General features: G+C 42.4%; 1 protein-coding gene and 1 long non-coding RNA gene across 3 annotated transcripts; both read left to right on the top strand.

The window, feature by feature from the left end:
• The first annotated feature begins 254 nt into the window (after positions 1 to 254).
• Positions 255 to 3,234, top strand: LOC130454595 (general transcription factor IIH subunit 1-like). 2 transcript variants are annotated; one of them, XR_008912307.1, is made up of 2 exons: positions 255 to 2,282; positions 2,597 to 3,234. XR_008912307.1 is itself a non-coding variant. In XM_056799710.1 (1 exon), exon 1 carries the CDS (start codon positions 441 to 443, stop codon positions 2,085 to 2,087), a length of 1,647 nt encoding a protein of 548 aa, XP_056655688.1. In that variant the 5' UTR covers positions 255 to 440; the 3' UTR covers positions 2,088 to 2,486. The 2 variants fall into 2 exon arrangements, 1 of the variants encoding a protein (XP_056655688.1); XM_056799710.1 differs by lacking the exon at positions 2,597 to 3,234 and having other exon boundaries at positions 255 to 2,486.
• Positions 3,235 to 17,755: 14,521 nt separating this feature from the next.
• Positions 17,756 to 20,837, top strand: LOC130454765 (uncharacterized). The gene is made up of 2 exons (XR_008912592.1): positions 17,756 to 18,150; positions 18,864 to 20,837. It is a non-coding gene; the product is annotated as an uncharacterized LOC130454765 (long non-coding RNA).
• Positions 20,838 to 20,867: the final 30 nt, after the last annotated feature.

The following is a 20,867-nucleotide window of genomic DNA, read 5'->3' as shown; positions in this document are numbered from 1 at the left end:
ATGCATTAATTTCACTATCAGAAACACACAAACACTGTTGCAAGAACCCTTGAATAAGATTAATAGCCTAAGCCTGAAACATTTTGAGTGTGCAACAAATAGTGACTAAGATAATTCTGTTATCATCTTCATGTATATGCTTTTCCTAATATCATCTTTCAAGTCAGAAAACTTATTTCTAGTTTTTATAATTAGTTTATTATATGACCTCAGGCAAAGCAATACAAATGCTCTGAGCTTTACTCATCTGTTAAAAGGGATCATGAGGTCCTCCCAGGCAGCAATGGAGGAGGAGAGACCCCCCAGTACCGGAGGCGGCGGCAGCGGGAGCCCGGGCTCAGCCAGGCAGCGCCAGTGAATAGAGGAACGGAGAGAAGCTTGCCCCAGCGACCCTCCCTTTGGGCCCAGGCCGGGGCTCCACGCCGTACCTTATAGTCAGCATGGCAACTTCATCAGAAGAAGTTTTACTGATTGTAAAGAAGGTACGTCAAAAGAAGCAGGATGAAGCCCTGTACCTCATGGCAGAAAGGATCGCTTGGGCACCTGAAGGCAAAGACAGATTTACAATCAGCCATATGTATGCGGACATTAAATGCCAGAAAATCAGTCCAGAAGGAAAAGCTAAAATCCAGCTTCAGCTGGTGCTACATGCAGGAGACACTACTAATTTCCATTTTTCCAATGAAAGCACAGCTATAAAGGAGCGAGATGCTGTGAAAGATCTTCTTCAGCAGTTGCTACCCAAATTCAAGAGGAAAGCCAATAAAGAACTGGAAGAGAAAAACAGAATGCTGCAAGAGGATCCTGTTTTGTTTCAGCTTTATAAAGACCTGGTGGTGAGTCAGGTGATCAGTGCTGAGGAATTTTGGGCCAATCGTTTAAGCATGAATACTGTGGATAGCCCTGCAGCATCCAATCACAAGCAAGATGTGGGCATTTCTGCAGCATTTCTGGCTGATGTCCGCCCTCAGACAGATGGCTGTAATGGCCTAAGGTATAATTTAACCTCTGATATCATTGAGTCCATATTTAGGACCTACCCAGCAGTAAAAATGAAATATGCAGAAAATGTTCCACATAACATGACAGAAAAAGAGTTCTGGACAAGATTTTTTCAATCCCATTATTTTCATAGGGATCGACTTAACACAGGGTCAAAAGATCTCTTTGCAGAATGTGCCAAAATGGATGAAAAGGGTTTAAAAACAATGGTATCTCTAGGAGTGAAAAACCCCCTACTAGATTTGACAGCACTGGAGGATAAATCATTAGATGAGGGCTATGGAGTTTCCCCTGTGCCATCTACTTCCAACTCTTCGAAATCCATAAAGGAGAACAGCAATGCCGCAATCATCAAGAGATTTAACCATCATAGTGCCATGGTCCTGGCAGCAGGTCTCAGGAAACAAGAAGCACAACATGATCACAATGAGAACAACAGCACAGATGGGAATTCTCGGGATTCAGACTTCTTTCAGCCACCAGTCAAAAGGGTGAAGTTACAGGAATCCATTGAATATGAAGACTTGGGGAAAAATAACAACATAAAAACTATTGCACTAAGCCTAAAGAAGTCAGATAGGTATTATCACGGTCCAACACCAATTCAGTCCCTCCAGTATGCAACAAGTCAGGATATTATCAATTCTTTTCAGAGTATTAAGCAAGAGATGGAAACTTACACACCCAAACTAACTCAGGTTCTTTCAAGTGGTGCTGCAAGTAGTACCATCACGGCCCTATCCCCTGGAGGAGCACTTATGCAGGGAGGACCACAGCAAGCCATAAACCAGATGGTGCCAAGTGACATTCAGTCAGAACTCAAACACTTGTATGTGGCTGTGGGAGAGCTGCTGAGGCATTTCTGGTCCTGTTTTCCAGTTAACACACCATTCCTAGAAGAAAAGGTAGTAAGGATGAAGAATAATTTGGAACGATTCCAAGCTACTAAGCTCTGCCCATTCCAAGAAAAAATTCGGAGACAGTATTTAAGCACAAATTTGATAAGTCACATAGAAGAGATGTTGCAGACAGCCTACAATAAACTCCACACATGGCAGTCCAGGCGCTTGCTAAAGAAGACGTGAAGGAGCCCAGGGCATTGGAGGCTTTGGTCCCTGGGATGCTTTCTGCAGCAGTTGTGGGAACACACCCTGAGCAGCTCGCACTTCACCCAGAAGATGCTGCAGGGACATCTGCAGCCACTGGACTTGGGAGCTGACGCTATTGAACTTGCACATTCTGGAGTGAAAGGAGCTGTGGTTAAACTTGAAAACTGGGAGGTAAATTAAGGCAGAACCAAAACAAGCTGAATTGCAAAAAAATATATATATTTTAAAAAGACACTGTTTACTGCAGTTACTCAGGAACTGCTTTTGATTTGCATTAAGAGCTGCTTTCAGAAATAAAAAGTAACTTTTAAAAGGGTGAATTGATAAAATCTGAAAAAAAAATTTGTCTAACCTTTTTTTTTTTTTAAGTATATGGCACAGGGTAGAAATTTAATGTTGTTTTTTTTTGTTTGTTTGTTTTTGTTTTTTTTCCTTCACTGGATCCTCACGTTTTACTGGATTCTGTTTGTACTTTACTGAAACAGGTTGAAAAAGGAGTATTTTAAATAAAGCAGAGAGAAGCTGTCGCTCTAACCATCAGGAGACAGTTGTGGTCAGAGGCATCTTCTGCTCTGTGTTTCCTACGGAAATGAGAAGCAATAGAATTGCACTGAGCGCTTATTTGTGGTTTGGGGTCCTGGAATGACACAAGGGGAACAGTTTTGCAGAAAGTCTTGAATTTTTTATGCAAAATCTTTTCAAGAGACAATGGAGCTGCATGTTTTTGTTTGAGTGCACATATGCACTGCTGAGATTTTTTTAAGATGGCATGTGCTTTGGGAAACAAACTGCTTTTTTAAGAGTTTAAAGATCTTACAAGTGAAGAGAACTATAAGAATCATTTACTTATTTTCACCTCGAGAAATAAAGTTTCTCAAGTCTGTTTTTTTCCAGTCTCTACCTGACTGTTAAAACTATTTTTGGCGAATCGATAATCATTGCATAGAGTGGAAAGCGTGTGAATGCAAAAAGAAGTTAGATATGATATTGTATCTGGAATCTGTGCCATATTTTGTTCCTAATAGGATCAACTCACTGTTTATCAAAGACTTAGCTGTCTTGTATTAAAAATTATACAAAAAAAGTAAACCCGTTTTATACATACCAAAAAAAAAAAAAAAAGGGATCATGAGGGGGAAGCTGGGTGGCTCAGTGGATTGAGAGCCAGGCCTAGAGAAGGGAGGTCCTGGGTTCAAATCTGACCTGAGACAGAGTAGATAAAACAGAACTCATGATCCCCCTTTTTTTAAGCCTTACCTTCTGTCTTGGAATCAATACTGTATAGTGGTTCCAAAGCAGAAGAGTGGTAAGGGCTAGACAACGGGGGTTAAGTGACTTGCCCAGGGTCACACAGCTAGGAAGTATCTGAGGCCAGATTTGAACCTAGGACCTTCCATCTCTAGGCCTGGCTCTCAATCCACTGAACAATCTAGCTCTTTCCCCTTAGATAACCCATTGTCCTCTGCTTTGATCTATGGCTCCATGGATTGACAACACATTTTTGCCTTTGCTTCCTTGACACTGCCTACTAGTTTATACATACAGTTCCTGATCATGGAGGGATGGATATGAGGTTACCTGACTAGAAGTTTGGACTCTAGCCCCATCAAGGAAGCTAGACTAGGACAGGACAATCATTATCATACTCCATATAGCTTCTCTAGAGTAGTACAGAATGCCCAAATTTATTAAGAGCTTTCTCTAAGCTAGTCTGGGTGATGCTATATTAAGAGGAAACTCGGGCAGAAAGCCAAAAATGACCTATTTGAGGCTAAAACCAAGAGTTCTGAATCATTGAGTACAGTGATCAGAGGACCATTTTGACATGCTGCTCTCTTCTTTCCAGTGTTCCTTTCCAAGACATTGCATTACAGACATTACCACTATTTCCATCTCAATACATGAATTTTTGGTATAAGATCATGTGCAAGCATATAAATGTACACATGGAAGATTCTCATATTCTTGACCAAAACATAAAGCTTTATTTTTCAATATCCTGAACTATTTGCATCTCACTCAATATATTGGTCCTTGTTGTTTCCATTGTCTCTTTGATACGGGAGTCCAGGTTGGAGTCCCTTCCACCTTGGGAAGGACTATTCAAAAGAATAGGTGCAATGACCGAGAGAAACTTTCCCCCCCTAATCAGTAAGGTAAGAGCTAATCATGCAGATGAGGGACTTTTATAGCTTAACTAAGTCAAGAGATGCTACTATAAATTATTAATCAGTTACAGCTGGTAAGATGGCCTTGGTTATTAATAGCATATTTTAAGCATGCTCCCATTCTTTGTGTGATAAGGGAGAAAGCTACACAAGTCAGATAAGAAGCACCAATTTGTACCAGCAATCAGTGGGTGGGTTAAAGGTTAGAGTAGACCCAAGGGAAGAGGTAGCCCTGGAGTTAGAGGATGGTCCACTCTACAACCAGTTCAGGGACTTAGAGCGCTGAATGAATGAGGTGTGTGTGTGGGGGTGTTAGACTTCTGCAGGTAATGAGTTTCATCTTGTTCCTGGACCTAGCCAGCCATGATCTTATATAAATATGGCCTGGATCACCAGGGGAATTAGGTGAGAGACAACATATGCCCCAGGCTTCAATCTCCTCTCAGTGTGCAAAAAACCTCATCTCCATCTGGTTTGTAACACCTTTCCTGATTCTTACTCGCTTAGGTGTCTCTCCATTCTGCCTTCCCTTTTAGTCTGCTGGAGGTCTCTTGGTTCTTTTCTGCTTTCCTCTTGGATGATTCACTACTCCTCCTAAGCTATGTGCACCCTGACTTTGCTTGTTTCAATGGTTTCACCTAGACCTTCAACTTACGCATGACATATCTATATTGTATACATGTGTTTATCTGCTGCTGTTGGGGTAAATGGAAATCATTGTCTAAGTCAGGGAAGTTTTTCAAAGCCGGAACTTTTGGGGGGAATTGAGAAAGGAGGTGTGGGGCCTTTGAGATAGTATTGATAATTTAAATTTCATTACTCCACACTTTAGAATTTATCAGATATTTTAAGACAATGGAAGCAAGGAACCTGTAGATCTCTAGTGCCTTCTGCCATGTTAGAAGACTTAGAATGGGGGCAGCTGGGTAGCTCCATGGATTGAGAGTCAGGCCTAGAGAAGAGAGGTCCTGGGTTCAAATCTGATCTTAGACTTTTCCTAGCTGTATGACCCTGGGCAAGTCACTTAACCTCCATTGTCTAACCCTTACCCTTCTGCTTTGGAATCAATACATAGTATTGGTTCTAAGATGAAAGATAAGGGTTGGTTTTTTTAATAAATAAAAAGAAAGGCTTATTGAGTTGGGGAGAAAGGGCATATTAAGAAATAAATATACTTAATAGGCATCAATGTTTTAAAAGGAAAAAAATAACGGTAATTAAAGCCTGGAGAAAAATGATAACATCATAAAAATTTATGGTCACTTCTATAACCTATATGAAAATATCTAATGTCACATCAGAGATGAATAAATGTCAGCTGTTTCATCACCTAAAGGCACAGAACTTTGCTTTATTAGTCCCTGAAAATGCTGCTTTTTAAATGCTACATTCTCAAATCTTAAAAAGAAGTAATTTCAGCTTTCATATAAAGCCATTAACATTTGTTTCCATTGGGACAACTAGGAACCTTAACATAACCCTAGGTTGTCAGGGAAAGGAATGGAAAAATGGAAAATAGATTTTCTTTCACTCTTTTTATGTTTTTGTAAATGGAACCAGGTTGACAGAATGAAAACAACTCAATTCCCAGAATTGGTATGGTATACCAAAATGGCAGAAAGTCCAACAGGGGAAAATTAGGTCAGTATGGTGAGTTGATTGTAGAGTCAATGAAAGCTCTCGGATAGCATGAAGGTGCATAAGAATCTTTTTTGGTTATAAATTCTTGACCCAGCATCATTTCTCAAGAAATATTAATATTAATAACACCAGATACTTTTATTTATTTGTTAGATCCACATAATGGTTTCCTGAATAGCTGGAGGTATTGAACTGAAAACTATCCACATGGAATAGCTATTCTAAAAATAAAATGAGGAAAGATGGGAAAAGAAATAAAAATAAAAGCTGGGACAAATGGAGCCACTCCATGAATGAATGCTGTCTTGCTTCTTTACTACCCTCTTTGGAATCTAGTTTCTGGTGTCATTTGCTTCGGAAGCATTTTAGACACAGTAGAAGGAGCTGTGGGCTCAGGGATCAGGACACCTGGGTTTTGATTCCAACCAGATACTTATTAGATCTGTAGCCACCATTGAGCCCCTCAATTTCTTTAAGCCTCCATTTCTTCATCATGAAGATGGAGATAAGACTTATATTATTTACTTTGATCCACCTTTATTTAAAAAACTACTGTGTGCCAAGCATTGTGTACTGAGCACCACACAAAGGCAGAAGAGAAACAGTCCTTGACCTCAAGGAACTTTAGTTCAAACAGGAAATGTCTAGGTATATACAGATGTATAAAAAGCTGACTCAAAGTAACTTGGAGTGGCAAGAGAGAGACATTAGCAACTCTTAGATCAGGAAAGGCCTATGGAGGAGGTAGCAAGAGTTGTGTTGTTAAAGGGGAGGCAGGAGGGCATTCCAGAGATGGGGGGGGCAACCTGGTGCAAAGGCAGACGTGGGAAAAAGAGTGTCATGTGAAGGAGCAGCAAATGGGACAGAATGAGGGATCTGGAAAGTATATGTAGGGAGGATAATGGGTAAGAAAGCCGGAAAGTTAGAATGAAACTAGACTATGAAGAGATTTAAATGCCAGGCAGAGACAGATAGATAGAAATACCATTTATTAAATGCTTGGTATATTCCAGGAAGGGCTGCTAGATTTTGTAGGTAGAGTACCTGACCTAGAGTCAGGAAAACTTATCTGCTTGAGTTCAAATCTGGCCTCAGGTACTTACTAGCTGTGTGACCCTGGGCAAGTCTCCTGTTTGCCTCAGTTTCCTCATCTATAAAATGAGTTGTAGAAGGGAATGGCAAACCATTTCAGTATCTTTGCCAAAACATTCCCGAATGGGGTTTCAGAGTTGGACACGGCTGAAATGACTGAACAACATGAGCTGGGCATGTGCCACATCATAGGAATACAAATATGAGCAAAAAGAAAGTTCCTGCCCTCAAGGAATTTACATTGGGGAATTTTACAAATGGCGGAAGACAACACATAAAAGAAGTTGGGGTTATTAGGGTATGGAGAAGGGGCCCTCTCGGGCATGGTGAAGAACAAAGTCCAGAGTGTTGGATGTACCCAAGAGATGAATAAAAGATTGAACATGGCTGGCCTGGGCACTTTCTTTAACATGGAGGTTCAGGGAGGCGCTGTCTAGTGGAAGGAAGGGACCACAGTGTAGAATGGCCTTCTAGGCTAAGAAGGCTGCCCAGTCATGAGAGATCTAACCCCTGAGAGAAATAAAGGATTCAAGCAGAATTATACTAGAGTATTGCATTTGTGGAATGTGAACACCAATGCTAGGCTCTTCCTCTTGCCAAGTTTAAGCATCTCATTAACTCCTTTTCATTTCCAAACAAAATTCCGGATTTTCTTCCTTATCTCCATAAAACTTTATTTCATCATTTTTATTTGAGAGTGGGGCAGGCAGCCGGACCTTGGATTTCGGGAGCTCCTCTGAGGAAATGTCTCCCCCGCCCCCTACAAATCAGCATCTGGTTTGTAATTTAATCATCATAGACATTTTTCAGGGATGTTTTATGATTGAGTGACTTGCCCAGGGTCAGAGACAGGCCTCAAACATAGGCCTTCCAGACTCTAAGGTTGTCCCCTTTATCTCTACCCAAGGACTCCTTCTGCCCTAGGTAAAGTAGGATAACTCTTTTCAGAGGGGTGTCCTCTCATTAAGTTTTTCAGGTTCAGAAATGGGCTTTTTTTGTGGTGATTCCCCCCCCCCTTCCCCCTACCTTTCACTAATGAGGTGCCTTTACACATATCCCAATCTAATTAGGACGGCCACCTTCAGGTGGAGGCCCTCCCTTGGACTGTTTTCACTGTTTCGTTTGTTTCCCATCTCATTTTTAACTGTCAATAAATGATATCTGTTGGGCTCCGAGCTCCGTGAAGGATGGGGATCTCATTACAGCCCAGCCGGACTGTGGACAGCCCGCTCCAGATGCCTACCTCATTACCCCTTTGAAATCTCCTGCCCTCACTGGCTGTTGTGGCCTCTCGTGACAATCTTTCAAATTATGTGCATCTCATTACACCCGGCCCACTTAGCCGAAACTCCTTTCAGGTGTTTGCATCTCATTACACCTCTTTATTTCAGGCTTCATTCTGGTGGGTTTTGCCTCTTACTACATCCTTGATAATTAGGCACATCCCATTACATCCCTGCCCAGTTGGAACAAGTGCTGCCTGGTGTGTGCATCTCATTACAACATTTGGTTTCCAGGGACAGCCCAGTGGTAGACATCCCATCATCCCCCCTTCCGTAATTCCAGGCAGCGCAGCGCCCCCGGCCAAGCGAGTGCAGCCCCATTCTTCCGTGTGTATCACGGAGCGCTTCGGTTCTAGGCAGCACTTCGGGGAGGGCAGCCCCATTCTTCCGTGTGTATCACGGAGCGCTTCGGTTCTAGGCAGCACTTCGGGGCTTCGCGTCTGATACACTTACTAACGAAACTCTTCTATGACGTCAATGCCTAATTAGGATGAGGCTGGGGTTGTTCCCGAATCTCTCCTTTATCCTCTCTTGTTCTTGGCGTATCGTTGCATCTTCTCTGCATCAAGTCCAAGTCGGTACACCTTTTCCAGTCATGCATAATCTCTCCCATCTCTGCCAATTCAGGACGCTTGGTCTGGGGTGTACACATTGCATTACGCATTCTGATTTTTCAAGCAGAACTCTGTGGATATTATATCTTACCTGTGTACTCCCTTTTAGTACTTTCAAAATTCTCCCATCTATATGATCTCATTTGCCTCCCAAATGAGCAGGTCGTATCATCTTTATTCTATATATGAGGAAATCAAATTGCCACGACTTTCCCAGTCACGGAGCTCCTGACTTGATTGCAAGGTCATGGATGGAGAAAGGGGGGGGGGGGGGGAGTCCAAGAAGTCATCTTAGCCAGTGGTATTCAACTCAAACAGAAATGGAGGTCACGAGAAGGATCCCTGTGGGCTACAAGTTGTCTAGAAAATGACATGTTAACATTATATTTGACTATACTTTAATTTACTTTGTTCTGTATTATTTTTATTTTATTTTATTTTATTTTATTTTATTTTATTTTGTCTTGGGTTGCAGTCAGGAATGTTGTGGGCCACATGCATCCTACTGGTTAACTGTTTGATTCCTCTGATCCACTCCAATTTCCTCATTCATAGATGAGAGAAAACTGAGAGCAAGAGAGGTTGAGAGACTAGTCCAAGGTCACACAGGGATTAAGCAGCCAAAACAGAACTTGAACCAAGAGCCAATGCTTTTTCCACTGTACAAGACTGACTGAAAGACAGTGATCTTTCTTTTTTTTTTTTGAATTGTTTTACTGATAGTGTTAGGGTCCGAGTGGAAGTATCCCGCAAAGGAACACGCAAAGACAATGCAAAAGGCAGCAGGGAGAGGTTATTGCTAGCGCTAGGACGGTTCCCCAAAAGAACTGTGCGCTGGTAGGATCGGGAGTGCACATATATAGAGCAGCTGAAAAGCACAGGCCTTGCTCTTGTGGCCTTGTCTGTTTCAACAGTTGTGGCCATGGGGAGGACGTCTTAGTTTTTCCCGGTTATCTGTCTCAGGAACTGTTCATTTGGACACAGCGCAACCCCCACTCCCTTCATTCCCCAGTTTTTTAAATTTCATGGTGCTCATTCAGGGGCGAGCGGAGACCTCCAGGGGGAGGGCATTAGCGTAGCCATCGGGGGTGTGTCAGGGCCTGATACTGCTGCCTGAGGACCATGAGCTGGACGGTGTGGACCTGATCCTTCACAAAGCGAACCAGTCGGTGGACAATACAAGGCCTGAAAGTGATAAGGAAGAAGAGAATTCTCATTGGTCCAGCTAGAGTGGAGATGAGGGTGGTGAGCCAGGGGGAGTTCGCAAAGGCTTGCTGGTACCAAGGTTGGGCGTGAGTGCGTTCTCGTTCTCAGGCATCTAGTCTATGCTTAAGGTCAGCTACGGCCTCCCTGACTACCCCAGTGTGGTCCGTACATACGCAGCACTCTTCCTTGAGGGCAACACCAAGGCCCCCCTCCTTGAGGAACAAAGGATCAAGGCCCCTCCGTTCTGGAGGACGACTCCTGAAGGGGAGGACAGCGACTTCTCAAGGGAGTCTAGTGATGTTTCTATACGCATGAGGTCCGCCTCTACGGCAGTGAGCAGGTGCCTTAGGTCTGCTGTTTGAAAGGGGGAGGCTGTACCTGTGCCAAGCCCTGCCAAGCCGAATAGCGTGGCTAGGGTCAGTGCACGGACAGGTTCCCGTTACTGGCGGCCAATTCTTTGATGTTCTCAATAGTCCAGCAGCTCCGTCTCCGGATGGTATAGTACTCGGGGCAGGATGGTGACTAGGATACAAAGCTTGGGGTCCTGGGACAAGATCGTGGAGGAAATGCAAGGGGTCAGTCCTGAGGAGGTGCAGCCCAGTAAGCACCTTACGGGGGAATGTCGTACTATGGTGGTCTGGCAGTGAGGTTAGGTGGGGTTTAACTTCCACTGAGGCAGTTTCATGTTTTGTTGGATAGGCTTCTACCCAACCTGAAAGGTGTCTACCAGGACTAAAAGGCACCTGTACCCATATGTCCCTGGCTTGATTTCTGTAAAGTCTACCTCCCACTGTTCTGGCTCCAGCCCTCTTCACCTGGTGCCCCCTGGTTCCTTCGGTCCCCCCATTTGATTAACCCACGCACATGTTTCACATCTCTAAGTGATGTCATTGCAGATTTAGTGCATATTATGAAAGAAGAAGTCTCCGTCCAGTATATCACTCAGTTTTGTGCCTCTCCTATGTGTGGTGTCATACATTCTTTTTGCTAACTGTCTCCCCACTGCTTCTGGTAAGTGAGTCCTGCCATTTTGCAGGCTCAGCCATCCATAGGGGAACCACACAGCCTCCAGGAGGGCCAGAATCTCAGGCCCATTCTGGTTCAGTGCCTCCTGCCGTCCTATCCCCTCCCCTCTCCAAGTATCTAGGGGAAAAAGGGCGAAGGTCCAAGTCTTCTGTAGCTTCTTCAGAGCTGAGAATGGGTGTAGAGCTGTCCCTGCCTATGGTCAGGAGAGAGGGGGAGGGGAATAGAGAGGGAGAGGGAAAGGCTGCAGACACAGGGTCTTTAGGGGCATATCCTCAGTGAATGCCAGGGTCCCAGGTCTGTGGAGACCTGCTTGGAGATTTGAAGGGTGTCCAGCCACTGCTTCCCCCAATTGGCAGCCAGGTCACAAGGGAGAGAATCAACCCCTAAGATAGAAGTGTACTGGGGCAAATACTAGAACAGCAGATAGAAACAGAACATTAGCACACCAGTAATTGGCATTACACATTTGCATTTGGGTGTCTTAGCCAGCAGACTTCATCTTCAGAAATCATCTTCTGACAGGAACAGATCCCTTTAGGAAATTGGATTCCTGAGTTGTTTGAAGAGCTGGTATGTGGTGTTTCTGTTAAAGAATATCCCTTTGCAAAGTACACATTAACTATAACATCTATAAACACTGGAGTAACAATACTTATCTTCTGACAGGAACAGATCCCTTTAGGAAATTGGATTCCTGAGTTGTTTGAAGAGCTGGTATGTGGTGTTTCTGTTAAAGAATATCCCTTTGCAAAGTACACATTAACTATAACATCTATAAACACTGGAGTAACAATATTTAACAGATGTATTGCTTTACCCCAGATTCTGGGGGAAATTCAAGAAAGTTTTGAGCTATATTTCCAAGCTCAAGATCCAAACTTCAACTGTGGTAAATTAAGGCTGCAAATACAAGCCATCTATGAGTAAACTTCACCTACTTCTCAAAGTATGCTCCTAACAATTTGAGAATTTTCAATTATTAGGGTTGTTTGAGGAAATGGAAACTTTAATTTCCATTTGCATTATGTACTGATCATGGGATATTGTTACAAAGGGAAATATGTCCTCAGGTCCCAAAGGACCCAGTGAGTGGCTTCACATGCAGGTAATCAATAGCCTAGATGGTCAGAAAAGGTCCTATTCCTATGTGAGCCCAGGAAATGCCTCTGTAACCATTCCAAGACATTCACTGTCCTTGGTGTACTTTGTCACCATTAAATTCCAGAAGCCTTTGTTTGCAGTAAAAGACAAGTCTCACCCATTTCAGCTGAGAGAAATACTGCTTATCAGCAGTCCAGAAAAAAATCTCCATACCCCAAACAAGCCTTTGATATCCCCACAAGGCTGATCACTCAATTATTCTTATGTATTTAGTCAGGAATATCCCCAAGGAACTTTCAGAGAAATTCCAGAATTATTTGTGATTTTACAAAACTACATACATCAATTCTAGAAATTATCCCTAAGTTAAAGATCCAATTATAAGAGTAGAACATCTGTCTGTTTTCTTTCACCTTCTCCCCTCCCCCTTCCTCCAAAACCCTCTGCTTAAAAGCAGAACACAACTTCCATTCTTCCTTCACAAACCAGCATACTCAGACTTTCATGGACTTTAGATCAAAGTCCCTCTTTCTTTCGAATTCAAACCCAACATACCTCCCCACTTTCTCTGATGTTCTTTTACCATCATAAGGCAAACAACCTTCCCCTGGTGTCACTGCAGTTGCTGATCGGTAACCCAAAAGAATTCTGATTTAAAGGATTACATCATGGAACCATCTTTAAGATAGGGCACATCCATTATAAATTACAGTTCATAGAACAAATTGGTAAACTGAGATAACCACAGAGTATTGAACAAAACCTATGGTAGAGTTAGGTTAACAATGAGCTTTTGTTTACATCCAAACAATACTTAAAATGCATAGTTCGAAAGCAACTCACAGAACATTTCTAAAAACAATCTCATAAAACATTTAGTGTTACAGGATCTATTCCAAATTTAGAGATATGAAACCTTGTAAGGACCGCAAACCTCAAAGCAAGCTGTTTGACAAGCAGGCTGATTATCGTTGAAACCAAGAAGTTAAAGGTAATAATAAAGCTAGTCCAGCATTAATAATACAGTAGGAGGAAAACCATTGAGATGAAAGCTATTTGATAATTTTAAACAAAAACCCATTTTAGGTAAGTTTAAACACTTAAACCCATTTTCATTCTCCCTTGAAACCTCTTATGACAGAAAGATAGATAAGGATGGAACACCCCTTTTTGAGGCTATACTGCTAAAGCCCATTTTACCTTTTTAGATCCCCATTTCAGTCCCTAAGTATCAGTGTGGAATAATTACAAGCACTCCTTTTTCCTCCCTGTGTGCAAGGAAAGGGTTAACAACTGCTGAGCAATGTATCCCAAGGCTGCTTGGCTTGGTTTAGATTTTATTACTTAGCAACCTTATCCCATCCGTCTTTAACCAGTGAGCTAACTATAATTTTAAAAGTTTGAATGTATCAAACTCCCTTCAAAATAATTTACTCTCAGTAGATTCCAGTTTGAACTCCACACTTCCAAATAATTCTGATCAAGTCCTTTAGCAATGTTTCAGTGTAACCAAACTGAAGTGCAAAGCATTTACCTGCACTTCTCTCAAACCTGTCTAAAGCTCAGAACATTGCTACATTAATTAAAGTCCATCAACATTATTCCAATTTATAATTTGTTGTGTCTATTCCACACTAGAATCCATAGTATCAACTAGTAACTCTATTCAGTACTCTTATTACTTCTGGCTCCTCCTCTGCCATTATTGTAAGTAGAGGAAAGGTACTATACTGAATTGTATTTAATCCTTATGACAAGCCCTAAAATCAAGAAGGGCTCGTCAAGGTTGTCTTGTTAAGGACATACAGTTTGCATATCATATACCCCTAACCCATTTAGGTGTAAAACTTAATTCTCTCTATAGCATGAATGCACACATAATTTGCATTTACTTCATTACTTTACAGGAATTTGTATCTGAATACATGCCCATCTCTGGATCACAAATTCTTTTCTATACATTGTGCAAATTTCCTTCTTTTTTCCCCCCAAAAACAAAACACATAACCTTAGTCAAAGACAGCACCGTTTTAGAAATTATCTCTTTTGCAAAATACCAAAATTCTTAACACTTACATTATTAATTCCCCTGCACAGATTAACCACTGCAAAAAACTTATCTTGTCATATGAGTTCTTGCTGCTAGTTCTGACAGCACATACATTAAACAAATCTGATTTGGATTCCCAATTTCAAATTCTAGAATAAGTTCTTCTCAGCAACATAACAACTTTCTGAATGACTTTTACATCCATAAAGTACATCTATAAAGTAGCCAGTACAATTTCTGTCCATATAGAATAAACATTTCTCTCCGTGTCAGACTGGCTATCAATCACATCTAGATAATTCTCAAATTTACTGAAATCATTATGAATTGCAAGGTTTAACAAAACAAACCTCTAACCATGAGTTTTTGTGCTCAATAAGCATTTGATCGGTGTCCTTCTCCCATGTCCCTCCCTAGGGCCACCCACTCCTGAAGGTTGGCCATTCTGAATTGCAAAGGGTTTGTACTTTCCATTTTTAACTGAGACTCCCAGATTCTGCGCCCGAGTTTTAAAGGTCTAGGGGGGTAGTCTGATTCTGACCCATTTTCGTACCCTTGCTCGTGAGAATGGCGGACAACCCAAAGACAATCACACAGATAACAGACAGACAAAAAGACTGACAAAAATCCTTTTAGTTGATCCAAACAATGTTTGGAGCGGGGAGGGAGCTTGTTCAAGGCTCCTCCTCGCCTTTCCTGGTGCCTTGCCAAAGAGGCCCAGCACCCTTCTGCTTGAGGGGCCTTGGGTGCGTCCACCCTGAGACCCCTACCTGGGGACTAGACTACACCACCAGGGACTCTCTGGAGGCAGGGGAGGACACCAACCTCCCCAAGTTCTGCCTCTTGGCTTCTCAGCTCTTGTGAAACCCTTTCCCTCTGTCTAGCCGAGTTGCTTCCCGGTTTTTTCAACCTGCTCCCTCTCGGGAGGCAGAAAATGCAATACCGACCGGTCCTCACTCAGAAATGGGCGAGGAGGTGGGCTGTCACTTCTGCCTGGTAAGGCAGAGTGACCCGGTGGCTTAACATAGGACGGCCCCCTACAACCCAGGGGACACGGTAAATATTCATCCACTAAGTCATATGCCAATCCAGTGCCCACCTCCCCCCTTACACAATCACTCTCACACTCACTCATCAATCAATCAACTCACCTTCAGGGTTTCATCACAAGAGCTGGGAGAGCTTTCCCTTTGTCCTAGTGTTTCCTAGAGGGGTCCTACTACCATCCCGGATGAGCCCTCATATATTAGGGTCTGAGTGGAAGTACCCCACAAAGGAACACGCAAAGACAATGCAAAAGGCAGCAGGGAGAAGCTTATTACTAGCGCTAGGACGGTTCCCCAAAAGAACCATGCCCTGGTAGGATCGGGAGTGCACATATATAGAGCATCTGAAAAGAATCGGCCTTGCTCTTGTGGTCTTGTCTGTTTCAACAGTTGTGGCCTTGAGGAGGATGTCTTAGTTTTTCCCGGTTATCTGTCTCAACTGTGGCCTTGCAGTTTTTCCCAGGAACTGTTCATTTGGACACAGTGCAACCCCCACTCCCTTCAATAGTCTTCTATTTTTTTTTTAAACCCTTACCTTCCATATTGGAATCAATACTGTCTATTGGTTCCAAGGCAGAAGAGTGGTAAGGGCTAGGCAATGGGGGTCAAGTGACTTGCCCAGGGTCACACAGCTGGGAGGTGTCTGAGGCCAGATTTGAACTATTCTTCTATTTTTTGACAGGACTGTCACTTCCTGATAGTTTAGTCAATTTTCCCATAATGGTATTTTCTCTTAAATAATTATAATTAAGCAATAGTGTAGCAAGGTGGCACCCAGAGCATCAGGTCAAGAGTCAAGAAGACTCCTCTTCATGTGTTCAAATCCAGCCTCAAGTCACCTAGCCCTGTTTGTCAAAGTTGGAGAAGGAAATGGCATATCACTCTAGTATCTTTAGTAAGAAAACCCAAAATGTGGTCAAGAAGAGTCAGACATGACTGAAATGACTGAGCAACAGTTAAGCAAAGCAAGTCAATATTGACAATGTCTGAAGATATATACAAATACACACACACACACACACACACACAGACATATATATATACATATTCATGCTATGCTTATAGCCTGAGGTATATAGTGGATTCAGGGAGGACTAGTTGCTCTGGTGTGAGGGTTTGCAGAACTCTTTTCAGGGCTGCTCACCCACCTTTTAAAAATTAAAAACAAAACAAAACATTTTTCCCATGGTTATATGATTTTCCTCTTCTTCCTTTCCCCCTCCCAGAGTTGACAAGCAATTTCACTGGGTTGTACATATATTATCACTCAAATCCCATTTCCATTTCCATATTATTCATTTTTGCTCATCCACCTTTGGTAAAAATCACCAGTTCTCACCTGGGGCTCCAACAACCTATAGCATGTGTGGCAGCCATACTCTGTTATGGATTAAATCAGGTTGAGGCCTCAAGCCCATTGGCGAGTTAGGGAGATGTCTGCCACAAGGATGTGAAGACTTTCCCTGGCAGAATGGGCAGAAGAGAACAATTTTGTTCCGATAGCTATGAAAACAGCCAAAGCAGTCACCATGGAGTTCTTGGAGCTTGGCTAGACATTGAGGATGCCAAATTTGTCCACCGCATCCAGGACCATGGCCAGTCATCCTAACTTCTGACTTGCCACCAGACTTGGTTGACTCTGGAAGAGAGTGAGGCTGAAGACTTTATGCAACTCTGCCTCATTCAAGTCCAATTTATGTACAACTCAAGACATCACTCTATGATGTCACCGGTTCTCTTAAAAAATGAAGGATGGACAAAGGAACAATGACTTGTAGTCTACTACTTCTCTACCAAGAAGTAGAAGGCATGCTTGCCCATCAGTCCCCTTAAGATACCATTCATGATCTATCTGTAGACTGATAATTTTCTCTTGATCTTTCTATGACACAACGCTCCTGTCTAGTATTATTTTGTTTCTGAATTCACTTAGGGGGACAATAATTTTTTGCCTTCTAAAATCACAATATCGGTCTTAATCAGAGTTTGGTCCAAATCTGGCTGTCTGTCTTCTGGGATTGTGCCCCTCTGCCTTCTTATAGTGGGACTTCCTATTTTTGACTCCTGAAATTAGTTGTTGCTGCTTATAGGACAGAAGGTCACATCTAGAGCTCCAAAATTATCCTATCTAGACTGGATCAAAATCATGTTTAGGGGTACTCCCCAATAATCTAAGACAGTGATATGTTGGCAGATGTTTAAAAACTAGATTTCTGGAGGGAAATATGAATGATACCCTCTTAGGTATAATCTGAATTGTTAACATTTTCTCCATCACTTTATTAAGTCCAGATAATCAACAGAACAGTAAGTCAAGCCCTGATTTATAGCATTAACTGAATTTCTAGAAGGTTCAAGATGGCGCTATCATCTCCCTGGTCCAATATCACTAGTTCTCAGGCTCTCTTTTTTTAAGAGATATAATATGTAAATATGATCAAGATATAGAAATCTTCTTTCAAAAATACAGAACTCAATGAGAGGGGAGTGGAAATTGTAAAAAATTACTGGAAACAGCATAAAAGAATTCAGTGGTAAACAACTTCCCAACAAGGGCTTAGCAAGGATTCTTAATTTTGCTTTTCCCTTTAACTTTTTCTCAAGGTCACAATGACTCTAGGAGGGAGCATTCCAAGAGAGGGGATTAGGCAGCTGTGAACAAACTCATTCTACAAGGCAGTATCTCCAGGTGAGGAACAAGCTACAGAGCTTGTTCTCAGAGTTGGGGGCTTTGGGAGCACTGAACTATTCCCTGATAGCTTGAATTTGTTTCAGCTCTATCAGGCAACAACCTGTCTTTCAAGAGCTGGAAGTAAGTAGTCATTCTCATAAGGTATGGGTATCACGAGATGTGCCTAATTACAAAGTATGTAATCAGATGTGGAAAAGACCTAGTTATATCTAAAATTGGATGCATATAATGAGGCACACACCTGAAATCAGTTGTTCTAGCAAGACTGGGATGCAGTCACTTAAAAAAAAATCCCACTGTTAATCGAGATAAAAATTGTGACAAGATGAAAAAAAAATGCCCAAAAGTGGTTATTTTAATTGGATTGGGGAGTGATAGATGCCTGTAAATCAGACTAAAAGAATCTCCAAGAGGGGATGGATATTAGTTTTACCTAGCCCAAGATTTCTTAACCTGCCCCCCAACTCTGCTTTTTTTTAGGGCCTTGGACTTCTTTAGCAGTCAGGTGAAGCATATAGGCTCCTTCTCATATAAGAGAACATGTGTAAAGTGCTTTGCCAACTGTGTGGCGCCATAATAAATACTGGCTATTATCATTATTGTTCTCAGGTTTTTTCCCCAAACCTAAAATTCATAGGAGTACAAAGGTAATAACTATATAGAAATAGTTAACCAAAATATTTTTGGAACAGAAGTCCACAAGATGTGCTATAGAAACAAGGAGAGTTTGGGTGAGGTCACTTCAATCAACCAACAAACATTTATTAAGGGTGCATAAGGTGCAGGGATGGAAGGTTCTAGAAGTGGTAATGAAATTATTCTCATTAATATAGTTCCACCAGTACTGGGCTGTAGAAGACGACTTGGGTTCAAATGATGACTTCTAATCTCACCTTCATGCTGCTAACTCCCAAAGCCTTGAGAGACACCAGTTCCTTCCTCCTAATGCCTTCCTTGACAGAGAGCAGAGACTAGACATTCAGCTCATCCCACTTTGCACCTGCAGCTCTGCCTGGTTTCAACCTCCAGGATCAGGTAAGTTCCTGGTTCCTGCCTCCTTTTGTGCATTGTCTTCTCCCGTTAGACAGTAAGCTCCTTGAAGGCAGGACCTATCTTTTCTTTTTTGTGTGTATATCCTTGGTGCTTGTCAGAATGCCTGGCACATATCAGGCACTTAATAAATGTTTACTTAATTGAATTGAACCCACATCTTCCTATAGAATACAAGACACTTGGGAGCAGAGACTGTTTCATTTTTGTCTTTGTCTATCCATAGCTTATGGTACCTGGCATGTAACAGGCATGAAAAATGTTTATCCGGTTGGGTTGCCCATTCTGAAGCCAGCCCTATAAACACTATGACATGCTGCCCCAGGCAGTCCAGGTCCGCACTTCCTTTATAGAGCAGGTCATTAGCAAGGTGGTAGGATCCTAGGATCACAGGCTGGGATTGAGAAGGAATCATAGCGCCCCACAAGTCTAATAAAATGGAAACAAAAACAACACAACACACAAACTACGGATTCTCAAAACATTCTTTAATGTTCCATTTCTCCCCAAGCCCAAAGTTGCACAAGCAGTTTGCAAACTTCAAGACCATCAGTGACAGTGGTGGATCCCCTCCTCCTTCCACTTTGACAAAGAAGATGCAGCACAGGCAGTACACAGTGTGTTTTAATGATATTTAAACTTTGAGATCCAATAACACTCAAGAACTCGGTTAGAAGGCAAGACGTGCCAGAGAAAAGGTGAAGGACAGCACAAGGCAATCTGGGAGCAGTCTGGACTTGGAAGGCAAAAGAAGAATTAATGCCATAAGTCTCTCTGCCCATTTGTGTGAATCTGAGGAGGCTACTGGGACTGACTCAGTGAATAAGGCAGTATTTTAGCTCCATTTAACTTGTTGGTGATAGAGCAGTCCTCGTAATGTCCTTTAAGGAACATTTCCTCTTGGAAGGAGGGGAAAAAAAATCCCTGCTTCCATGGTTGCTTGCACTCCTCACCACTGGTATGATGGCTCTTGGTTCAGATAAAGCAGAAACGAAGACAACAAAGCCAATGAAACAATTCACAATAACACTACCCTGGGAAGGCAGGATGAGAACAACCCATCTAGCCTCTGATTCTGGAGGGAAGGCCTCCTCCTAGTCTGGTCATAAAAAAATCTCCCAGAGACCATGGCCTGCCTTGAAGACTATTCACTGCTTTGGTAGGCCTTGGCAAGAAAAAGGCAAAGAGTAATGAGCAAAGAGCCAAATATATCACTGGACTAAAAATCAATAGCATCCAGGATTCAGAACCTCACTGTCTACGAAATACAGACTCTAGAGCATCTTTTGAAACCAATGAAATGGCATGAAAGGACTCTCTTCTCAAAGGTCAGAGTGGTTCTTTGCTGAGAAAGTAACAGGAGCTCCATAGTCTTCCTCCTTCTTTACTCAGACCCCAATCCTGGGTCACAATCTCCACTCCCACTCTGACTCCTTTTGGACGCCACCACATAAAACCTCTCCTTTAGGGTTGGTAGTAAAGAAAAAAAAGCCTTTCCCTCCCCTCGGGATGAGCAGAATCGATTGGGTAACATACCAAAGAAGGATGAGAGAGAGTGTGTGTGTGTGTGTGTGTGTGTGTGTGAGAGAGAGAGAGAGAGAGAGAGAGAGAGAGAGAGAGAGAGAGAGAGAGAGAGAGAGAGAGAGAGAGAGAGGGAGAGAGAGAGAGAGAGAGAGAGAGAGAGAGAGAGAGAGAAAGAGAGAGAGAGAGAGAGAGAGAGAGAGAGAGAGAGAGAGAGAGAGAGAGAGAGAGAGAGAGAGAGAGAGAGAGAGAGAGAGAGAAGAGAG

The sequence above is a fragment of the Monodelphis domestica genome, chromosome 5, assembly GCF_027887165.1.
Source record: "Monodelphis domestica isolate mMonDom1 chromosome 5, mMonDom1.pri, whole genome shotgun sequence".
Taxonomy (NCBI): domain Eukaryota; kingdom Metazoa; phylum Chordata; class Mammalia; order Didelphimorphia; family Didelphidae; genus Monodelphis; species Monodelphis domestica.
The sequence above is the reverse complement of the archived record's forward strand: the minus strand, read 5'-3'. Positions and strand labels throughout refer to the sequence as shown.

What these genes read in the sequence shown, in the direction of transcription:
- LOC130454595 (XM_056799710.1), top strand. Translation starts at nt 441, where the DNA reads ATGGCAACTTCATCAGAAGAAGTTTTACTGATTGTAAAGAAGGTACGT.